The 11,657-nt window shown below is 38.4% G+C and overlaps 1 protein-coding gene across 1 annotated transcript in view; it reads left to right on the forward strand.

Moving 5' to 3' along the window:
- The window catches only part of TPH2 (tryptophan hydroxylase 2), an 88,946-nt gene that overhangs the window by 76,899 nt on the left and 390 nt on the right, over window positions 1–11,657 (forward strand). Inside the window, 3 exon segments of the mRNA XM_006923753.2 lie at window positions 3,299–3,394; window positions 11,606–11,653; window positions 11,656–11,657. The exon segment at window positions 11,656–11,657 is cut by the window's right edge and continues 87 nt beyond it. Of these exon segments, the coding sequence (XP_006923815.1) occupies window positions 3,299–3,394; window positions 11,606–11,653; window positions 11,656–11,657 (146 nt within the window).

Here is an 11,657-nt window from a genome sequence, read left to right on the forward strand (position 1 = left end):
GTCAGAGATTCTGGAAGGGTTCCCAGACAAGATATGGGGCCAGGGAGCTTTCCTATGTGCAGACTGTGTATATGGAATGCCAGAATTTCTCAGGGCACCCTCAGCCTCTTTTACTTAGGTCATAACCATGTATTCATTGATGTAGCATAAGGAAAATCAAAGATGCTCTTAATAGGCTTACACAAAGGCTCCTGTAACTGGCTCCATATGTGTGTTTTAGAGGCTTTAGAACATGACAGCACTTTTTTTAATGCAATGTTAAGGCTCCAAGGATTTTATATCACATGCCATAAATATAATATAAATTAGAGAAATCAGCTAAAGATACATTAAGAAGAGGCTATGAGATTCTAGTTTTCCTGTTTTAGACCTTTATTTCTCCATTTTTTGCTTGTAAGGGAAAATCATGCATCTATTCATCTTTTCCTTAGAAACTTTAAAGTGTGATAGATATCGAGCTCTTTAAAATACTGAGCTCTAGATCTCTTAAATGTCACCATCTAGACTGGTCCTGGGTAAATCACTTCATCTCTTTAAACTTGAGTTTTCCTTTCGGTAAAATAGGAGGCTGAACTTCCAGTCTTCTTGTTCTATGACTGTGTGATCACTTCTCTTCGTTGTGCTCAGCATAGTGCAAAAGTTTTTGGAGGACAGACTTGAGGGCTATATTTTAACTTTTCAAAACATATTCGTGTCTCCTGTTTTGGTTCTTTCCATGAGGCCTTTGTGATATTGACTTCTCCCAATCTCCTGCTACCCCTGCTTCAAAGTCATATTCAAAGAGCCACTCAACTCTCTTGTCTCTTGGCTACCACTTCCTTCTAACTGGTCTCTCTGCTTTTACTCTTGCCCTGCTGAGATCTATTCTTTAACCAGCACGAGCATGATCTTTTGAAAACTTAATTATAACATGTTTGTCTTTGCCTAAAACCTTTTGATGACTTCCCACGGCCCTTAGAAATACAAATACATTCCTGCCTCAGTGCCTTTGAACTTCCTCTGCTGGGAACACTTTTTCCCTTAGATCTTTGCACAAAAGGCTGCTTTTCAAGCAGGTTGCAGCTTAAATATTACACTCTCAAAGAGGCCTTCTCTGACCTCTAAAACAGCCATGTCTTCTGCTTGATATCTGATGCATTAACCTGTTTTTAAAAATTTATTTAGCATATTCTACCTGAGATTATCCCATATATTGATTTTTGTAGTTATGATTGCTTGTCTCATCTCAGTATAGCACATGTGCTTCCTGAGATTGGAGACTTTATTGCTGTGTTCACTGCATATCCTTAGCAGCTAAAGCAGAGTTTGGCAGATAATAGCTGCTCAAGAAGTGTTTGTAGAATAAAGGAATGAATGAATGGATGTCATGGGCATGAAACCTACATGCTAGAGAGGTTGTGGTCACATAGCTAATTAAAAGCAGGCCAAGACTCAGGTCTCATCATGTGTTTCTATCCTCCAGGTCATGCTGTCACACAATAAGCCTACCTGACACATAATTCTTTTATTCACTATTTGTTTATTTATTCACTAAATATTTATGGAGCTCTTATTATGTTTCAGACACTATTCTATATCAATGGTTTTCAACCAGGAATGATGTTGCTCCCCTGGGAACATTTTTCAATATCTGGTGACATTTTTGGTTGTTACAACTGGGGTGGGGCATTCTACTGGCTTCTAGTGGGTAGAGGCCAGGGATGCTGCTAAACATTCCACAACATGCAGGACAGTTTCCCCCTCTCCCTTGTGGATAATTACTCAGCCTGTAATGTCAATAGTGCTGAGCTTGGGAAACCCTGTTCTAGATGAACAGACAGATACCTGCTCTCATGAAGTTTACAGTGGAGAGTGAGGAGACATGACAAATAGTACATATTATACATAAAGAAATTGAAGGCCATGTCAAAGAAGTGGTGTGATGGAAAAGAAAGAAAAGTCAGAACAGAGTAAGGAGTGCTGGTGGGCACTGTGGGTGATGGGGGTAGGAAGGGCTATAATTTTAGTTTCCTCGGGAGGTGAACTAGGAAAGGAAGCTTTGCCTCTGGAGGTTCAGCTCCATGACCTGAATTGACCAGTCCTTCGGGTCCAGCCCAGCGCTGCCTGTCATTGACCCAATCGACTTCAGATTATTCTCACACTGAAAAAATATAAAACCCTCCTGAACCAAGGGCATCTTAGTCTCTAAATAAAAATAGAGAGAAAACTGCCGTAGCCTAGAGATAATAATTATTTTTCTGCCCCTTTTCGGAGTGTTCAAACTGTCCCCTTTCTCGACACCTTCAGTGCTCTTGCATCACTAATATAGGACAGTGTTAATTTGATGCAAGTTTTATTGCTCATTGTCAGCTTCTCACTTTTCTCTCAGAGTAAAAATAGTGTGATTTCAGCCCCTCTCAAGAGCATTGTGAGCTTTTGGTTGTACAGAGGTTTCTGTCTGTCTAGTTTGATTTCCTGAACTCTATAGAAACAATTGCAGGTTTTAAATATCTTGGGAAAGCTATAGTAGTTGATGCTGGTAAAACTCAGGTCAATGAAATGGTTATTGTATATATTTATATATTTATCTATGCACACACACATACTTATATATGTATGTGTGCATAGATAAATATATAAATACATATATACTTATATATGTATGTGTGTGTGTCACACATACATTGTATATGTATGTGTGTGCGTGCATACATAAATGTACATTTAAAGTCTCGCTAAAAAAATCATGTGAAAATTGTGGTTTTGGTAGTATGGTAGGCATGTACTTGCTTTCTTGGTCTCTCTCCTGTTTCTTTACCACAATTCTTTACCAAGCATTGGCACCTAGTAGGTACTCAACAAATATTTATTAAATGAATAAACAAACTACAAAAATTAGTTTGGGATTGTTGGATTCCAAGTTATTTTTTCACATTTGCATCAAGTTATATCACTGAAATACAACTTGTTAAATATTGCAGCATATTCTTATGGCATTATCACTGTGACATATTCATTCATTTCTAAATGTTTTTCTATTTTTAAAATTATTGCAGAGGTTATGATGTGACTCATAGGGTTTCTGAATCTAGTAAGCATAAGACTTTTAGTAGTTAATACCTTTTCTGTATATATTTAGCCTAGGGAGGGATTATTAAGCAAGAGAATAGATTTCAATGTATGTTTTTTATTCAAATATATTTAAATCGACATTGTTGAAGAAATTATGTACAGTTCACCATTTTATTTTGGGTGCCATTTTATTCTATACAAGAACTTGTTGACCAGTTCTCTGGATATGTGTTGATTTTTTTTTAAGTGCTATTTCTTCACAATCGAGTTTGGCCTTTGCAAGCAAGAAGGGCAACTGCGGGCATATGGAGCTGGACTACTTTCCTCCATTGGAGAATTAAAGGTATGAAGCTGTGAATGAAAGTATCCTTCCTAAGCAAACTGGTTCAAGGTCATGGAAAATATTGATTTGTTTGTCTACACATTTCTTCTTGCAGATATTCCATAAATATTTAACACAGAGAATTTGGCACCTCATATATGGGTGCCGACCTAACTTTTTGCACTTCTGAAAATGGGTCATGCCTTTCTGGGTTTGTGGTGTGACTCAAAGGAATGAGCAACCATGTGCACAATCAACACGAATGACAAATGTATGCTCAAATGTTGGCTAACAAATGACTTGCCTAAATTTAGTACTGAAAAGTGGGCAGTGAACTAGCAGTGATTCTACTGATTAGAATTTCCTTGTTAGGGTGGCTTGGGTGCTCTCATTTCCGTCACCCCTGTGGCTTCCATGGACTCCCTAATATTTATTTCCCAAAGGAGAATTTGAGATTATTTTAGCTTTTTTAAAATTAATGTGTATTAAAACATTTGTAGACATACATAATTTAGAAAAAGCACCTAAATAAACATGGTCTGAGAAGTATCTATTATGTGTAATGATGCCTAAGAAATGCTATATATTTTTTTGCCTTAAAATACAGTAAAATGATTGTTTATCTATAAGTGTTGGTGCCTAGGGCATCTGATAATTTAAATATTCTGGTTATTTAAGAATTACTATATATATCATGTTTTGTATGGTAAGTTTTAATGACTTTAGACTGCGATGTGGTATATGATCTGGAAATGGTACTGAAAATTTAATCTTGCTTTGATTATTCAGACCAAGATCAGGATTATGGACTATCCTAAGGCTTTATTTTGAGTATTGATTATCTTTACATAATATAATTGGGAAATATATGATAATTGGAATTTTTTGGTTGTTTCTATTCTTGAAAGATGCAATTTAACTGTAGTTTTATCAAATCCTCTCACTTTATGACTCCATCCATTCATTCTCCAAACATCTGGTTGAGCACCTACTACATGATATACTGTTCCAGGCACGAGGGGATACAAATAAAAATAATAATGATGAAGAATAAGAACAAGAAGAAAATAACAACTACTTCAATGGACACTTAAATAAACCTTAATATTTTAGGCTCTTTAGATACATAAACCCACTTAATTCTCATAACAACCCAATGAGATAAGTAATATTATTATCACAGATGAGAAAACTGAGGCATAAGGACATTAAAGAGCTTGCCCAATGTCACACAGCTAAGAAGTGCTGGAGCTGGACTCAAGTCCAGGCAGTCTAGGCTCCAGATTCCGAGCCTTTAACCACTAGGCTACACTGCCTAGGATCCCTGTTATTAAGGGGTTTACATTCTAGTGCAAGAGATAAACAGTGTGGCAATGTACCTGGCACATATTAGGCCATGCCTGGGACAGCATCCTGATGAGAGCTTGCTGCCTAAGCTGATTCTAGTGGAATAGAAAGGATGAATAAGGAGAGGATGAAATGCACAGATTAGTCATTGGGTAGCAGTGTATATGCTCTTGTCAAAGCCTGGCCCATTTAGCGAGCTACCTAAGGTTAGGCATGGCTGGAATAGATGAATATTTAACATAATCAAAGCCTGATGTAATGTGATGATTTTTTTTTTTTTTTTTTACTAAATTCTCACCCAAAATATCCATTTGGGGTTAATCTCAGTGTAGTATCCAGAGTCCACATCAATAGCATGATGTCATATCCCTGAAAACCCCATGCCTTCTATAGAGTGCCTCTCGATTTCCTTGAAAAAGGAATTAGCCAGAAAACAATGTAGCTCTTGAGCTACATCTATTTACATTCTCCTCAGAGGGTTTATAAATTACACCAGAAACAAAAGAAACAAATCTCTCTCATTGCCCCAACTTTCGACAGGGTCCTCTGGTCTGGTTAATGAGGCATGTGTAGGCAGCATTGGGGTGAATCTGTTGTTTTTGTTCCTATCAGTGCGGACAGAATCATCTGGAAATGGAAATCAGCCCGAAATATGTACACCGAAGGGCATTGTCTGCCGTGGATCTTCTTGTTCTGGTCCATCACCTCTGGTCATTAGCATTCTTCCATTCTCAAATTTCAACACTCCAACATCCCTATGATTGCAACTTCGGACCGTTTTTACAATTCAGAAATTCTTTCTATAAGAAATAACTTCTGATTGTTCACAGAGAATACATAACATGATGCAGATGCTTTTCCATAGCACCCATTCCCTCACCGCCATCCCCCCGCCCCTGGCCAGCTCTGTGTAGGCATCAGAGCCCTCTCACAACACTTCTGAACACTTCTAATTTTTATTCGAATGAACGAATGATAGTCCTGGACCCAGGTAAGGATAACTTTATTAATAGCATTATAATAATTCTAGTATAAAAACACATTTACAATTTTGAATGTAGTCAGCTAAGTTATTGGAGCTTTTGGTGTAGACTTGATAACCTTTACATAAATATCCACAATTCCCTTTCTCTCCTTGAACAGAACATATTTTAAAATTTGTTAAATTTTTAACAAAAATTTTGTCGAGGCTAGGTTTTCCTGGGCATAAATGTTGCATTTCAGAGCTGGCCAAGTACTTCCAAGTAGTATATCTAGAGTTTGTGGGATAACTTTCATTTTTCCTTTTTTTTTTTTTTGCGATAACAATGCTTCCTCTAAAACAATTTTTTGACAGAATTTTGACAATTTTTACAACCCAATTTGGCAATAGAAATGTCAAAATATTTTTATCTTTGGATATAGAAACAAAAAATACGGAAAAGCTTGTAAAAGCTAACAATCTGATAACCATGAAGACGATTAAAAAAAAAAATCAGCAATGGTTGCCCTCTCTTTTGTCCCAATTATCTGTTCTGTCATGAACTTTCAGGAATTCTGAAAGTATGTTTGGGTAGGGCTTTTCCATACCTTCATCACTGTGGAGAGCAGCTAATAATGAGCTAAGTCATCTGGAAAACCGACTTAAAAAAAGGTTGAAAATATAACTGACTGCAATTCACCCACAGTCTAGCATATGTCTTTCCTTTCACATTCTTTTTCTCTCTGACCCAGAGTTGACCTAATTATAGATCTCTCATTTAAAATTTGTATTATTTACTCCTTCATTCAATTATTCATTTTATTAAAAAAAAAATTGAAGGTCTCAGATTTCAAGGAAGTTGGAGTCTCTAGTAGTGAGGGTCTAAGAAAGTGACTTATATGGGTCTGTTGAATCCAGTTCTCTTGGAGAAGTAAGTGATGTTCGTTTCATATTAGGTAGCAAAGGAAGTGGTTGCTAATCAATGAACTGGCTGAGTCATCTCAAAAAGTTAATCTATCTCAAAAGCAAAAGGCAATTTCTCCTTTTTTCTCCCCATGGGTAATTGTAAAGTCTGGTTCTTTATTTCCTTAAGGGCAAAGATTAGATTTTTTTTTTTTGGTAAATAGCCTTAGCATTAACCCCACAGTAGTCACGGGACTATTACATAGAAATAGATCTGTTCTGTTTTTCAGGTTTTGATGAAGCTAATGGTTTTAAAAAAATTTAATTATTATTATCTTTTGGCTTCAGTTTGAAGATATCCTTGCACAGTGAATTTATTGTACTGCTGTTTTATAGCTATTAATCAGCGTTCACAGAACAGGTTTATATTTATTACAGTCATCTGTATTTACTACCATTTGCAGCAACTCTGTGAGGTGTTCAGAATTACTGCCAGGCTGTAGCAAAGACACTTGAGACACCTTGGGTTCTCTAAGGACATCTGGTATTGTCAGCGGCGTGCCTAGAGTTAGGACTCAGTGCTTCCGAGCTCCTGCACACTTACCCTGCTCAGCTGGCTCATGCCTCCCATCCTTGTCCTGTTTTCCCTCTCCTGACAGCACTGTTAGTAGTGACTGAGCAAGTGCTGGAACATTGGGACCTGGAAATGGGACTTTAGCCTTCACGAAAGGATTGCTTGTAGTGGGAGTTGGTTCCCTTGCCCCTGCAGCTTCTTTAAACCAATGAAAATTTCAGGATCCTGATTAAAAAAAAGCACAATGCCATTGTCACCTAATCTGGCAATACGGATGCCAGTGCCATGTTGTGCTTGATTAGCAGCAGGGACATTTGAGGGAGGTTCAAAAAATTTTACCTACTACATACATACATACATACATACATACATACATACATACATACGTGCATATACAAAAGTATATATTTGTTGTCCTCATGTAGGAAAAGATGATTTTAGTGTGAGTGTAAGGGTGTTTGCAAACTTTTATTCAGAATCTAGGGTCCAAACTACCTATAAACCTGACTTCACACTTGAGTTTTTCTCCAACTTTAACCAGTCCTAATATAGAGGGTGAGGTTCACAGGGTTTATATCTAGACTGTTTGAGGTGATAACTTTGTCATTGCAAGGCAAGGAGAAGGAAGATTTTAAATTGGTGAATCAAGGGCAGGCACTGTTGCAGTGTAGGACCTGGAGGTCTCATAGCTATGGCCATGTTTATTTACCTGTGGGCTCTAGACTCTTGAGGAAGAGGAGCCGCACCAGGAGTGACAGCTGTGGCTGAATACATATGTACACCAAGCACCATCCTGAGACTAAATTAGCAATGATAAATATATCGAGCGCTTCCTATGGGCCAGGTACTTTGCATGCATTACCTTGTTTAATTCTTACCACAACCCTGGGTTACAGATACTATTAATATTCCCATTTTCCAGATGAATACTGGAATAGGTTTATAGAGGTAGGATAATTTGCCCAAAGTCATGTAGGAGCTTTCCCCTAACACAATTGGATTCAGGGAAATATTTGATGTTGAAAAGAGATTTTTTAATTTAAAAAGCTAGAATGGCAAATAAGTATTAATTTGTGCTCTGAAACCAATTAGTTAGTAATGACCATCTTTGTTGAGGAGGGTGGGAAGGCCGTACCCAGAATCAGTAGCAAAGACTGCTGTGGTCAATTAATGCTGACTGGGGTGGAGGGACAGGATGCGGGTATGAGTGCCATGTCTGTGAAGGCCCTGCTAAAACAGTATTGCAAGAAGAGCTTTACAATTCATAGAGGTCAATCTTTTCCATTTATCAAAGGGGAAATGGTCCTAACCAGAGGAATTTTTACTCATGTAATATGATGCCTCTGGGACAGCTAGTTTTAGAACCCAGGTCTCCCAGCTGCCAGTCCCTTGCCCTTTAGCATTATGGGTAAATCCAAAACAACCCCTTTAAAAGAGAGGTAAAAAAAAACTTTTAAAATGACTTGAGAGTAACAGACTGTCAGCCAAATTCTCTCAGCATTATAAAGCCTCTCTCTGCAGAAAGTTGGATTAATTCTTACAGACTTCAGCGTACCTGAAGAACACTTCAGGAAGGATTCACCACAGAGTTCCCTGGGGACATCCGCAGTTTGGCTTGATGTTTACAGAGAATCCACTCTGGACATAGAAGAGAGAGCATGATAGTTGCTCTCCAAAACCCTGAGGCTTAGAGAGAGACATGGATAGTAGTTGAGGCACAAACTCTGTAGGACTTCACTCCAGAGTGCAGAGGATTTTGGAATTAACAAAGGCATGGATGCTTTTTATAGTCCTTATGTTACACTCTAGTATTCAGAAACAGGGGGCCTCCTGGGCTGCATGGATGTTCCTGGCAGTCATCACACAGGAGACCATTTATAGGTGTGATCGCTACTTCATTTATTAGTCTCGCTCACTGGCTGCTCCTTTAGCTCCAGGCTCTTGTCATTCTCCAGGCCAATCTTTGGGTACCATTATCGCCCTTATATTTGTAACAGCCACAGAGCAGCCGTGGTCCCATATTCCATGAATAGAGAGGTCCTCAATAGATAACCAAGATATTGGACATGTCAGGTTCCTGAGGATAGACTGCATTTTTGAGAGCTTAGAACAATCAACTTCCAGTTTTTCCTCTGAATATTACATGAAGCAAGTATGATTTGTATTGTCTAATGGTTTTTGCCTCAAATTATAAGTTGTGAATTCAGTGAATTTTCTTCAAGTCTTGGACAGAGCATCCTGTCCTCTGGAAGTTTTCTTGGTCTGCTCTCATCCTCTTTACCATTTAAAATGACTAAACGAGATCATCTGAATTTCCAGTGGAGTTGTTACATGATATATGTTTTTAAATCTATGCTTATTCCAGTCTCTGTTATTGCATGCACACATTCTGGAGGCATCCTCTACACATAGTGTCTGCTAAGGTGGCTAATTTCCTATCAATGCATTGCAGGCCCTAGTGGATGAATTTTACTTCTTTCTCGTGCTTGTCCTCGACCCAGTCAAAAGTCTTGGGCTCAGCAGGGATGCCCTAGGGTAGCTGTGGCTTAAATGTTCTTACAGCCTGTTCTGCTTTGACTCTGCCCACGCTCTTGAATGTGGGGCTGAGAGAATAGAAAGATCAAGGACACTGAGTCAGTCATATTCCTTCCTTTAATAGGTACTGATGGATGGATGAACAATAAGAGCAACATACTGAAGTATAATGCTACCAGAAAATATGGCTGCAAACACACGGCAAGCTTATAGGAGGCCTTTTCTTTGTAGAGGAGCAACAGCTCTCATGAAAGGACAGTTTGTTTCTTGAAACCAAAGTTATTTTAAAAATGTGGACAGAATTATTAGTCATGTGAAACCCAAATCCCCTGATGTTCAGTGCACTGCACTGAATCTAGCACAAATGCATTTGGAGGTGTAGTGACCTTCTGCTTATAATGAAGTTGTTTGTGGGCCAGAAAAATGAGTTTATCTCATACAGCGTAGGGCCATGTGCCTTTTCTTTTGCATGTCAGTCCTTTGGTTCACAATTATATTTTCAAACTTTGGGAACCACAGCCTTCTTCATGGACGGCTGCAAATCATTCCATGTGTTTTAAAATTGTTGGGGGAATGCACCAAGAATACTGAACAGCAGAGGTTTTTCAACATTTCTCTGGGAAACCTTAGCAGTTAGAGATTGAGAAAGTAGAAAAGTGCTTTGGGTGGAATCCAGAGGCTGGAATAGAATGTGTCTTCAGAAATCACCTAGCCCAAACTTCTCTGAGGAAGTGGAGGCACAGAGAGGTGAAGTAATTTGCCAAGGTTGCCTGGTTAGATGGCAGCAACATCTGGAATAGAGCCCAAGGTTTTGAACTCCCAGTTCAAAAGTTGCTGCTATCCCCTTTCCCTCTCCCAACGAATTTACCCTTTCAATTAAGAAAGAGATAGACTCTAGTGGAATATTTATCAAAATATGGTTCACAACCACTTAAGTCTGAGTCATCTTAGATGCCTTTAAAATGCAGATTTCTAGGGTTCATGCAGACCTACCGAATAAAATCGAGGCCTGGGTATCTGTATTCTTCACAAGCTCCTTAGTGATTCTTCTGGACATTCCATTTGAGAATCATGGATTCACAGTCTATAAATAGGCAGGTGGCACATGGCAGAAAATGACCACTAAATTTTCACATCACTGAGTTTATATTGAGAATCCAGTCCTTCGTTGTTCCTTGCTATTCTTTGGGCCAGTCATGTAATGAGCTGAATGGAGCTAATGATGGTTTGAAGAGTAATTACACTGGCTTTCCTGTTTTCCTAATGCCTGCTCTGGGCATAACTATAACTATTAATACTAGCTCTTTTTTTCCCACCTGGAAATATTTATCTGCTATATTTTGCTCTGCTGTACTTGGTACAAGGTAAATGAATACTTCGCAAATATCCTCAAATATACAGACCCGCTCCAGACTCTGTTGCTACATAGTACCTGGCCTCAAAATGTCTCTCAATGAGTCTGCAAATAGTTTAGTCAGAGTCCCAATTACCTCTCCAGGCAGGTAATTATTACTTCTGCCATTTAAGTGAAATTTTAGTACATTGCTTATAGCAATAAATTTAGGACCATATTTATGCTCTCCCTGCTTCTTCCATTCATAGCATAGGTTGAAAATTCCACTTCTGTTGAGATACAGCTTTGAATTGTTCTTCAGTGTGAATTTGGCTGATAATAAGTAAAAAAATACCATAATCTCAGTACTGAACAGACTTAAAACAACAACAACAAAACAACAGCAACAACCCCCCTAACACTCAGTTTAGCCCACATATGAGAGAGTTTCATATTTCATGGCTGACTAGTAACTGAGCAGTTCTATGAAATCACTGAGCTATGTTGTGGAAGTGTGACGTCATAGCACTTCAGAAGTCTCATTACGGAGTTTAATGGGTTTTGTGGTATGTTTTGCAGCATGCTCTTTCTGACAAGGCATGTGTGAAAGCCTTTGACCCAAAGACAATTT

This window comes from Pteropus alecto, unplaced genomic scaffold, assembly GCF_000325575.1.
Source record: "Pteropus alecto unplaced genomic scaffold, ASM32557v1 scaffold76, whole genome shotgun sequence".
In the NCBI taxonomy this organism is placed as follows: Eukaryota; Metazoa; Chordata; class Mammalia; order Chiroptera; family Pteropodidae; genus Pteropus; species Pteropus alecto.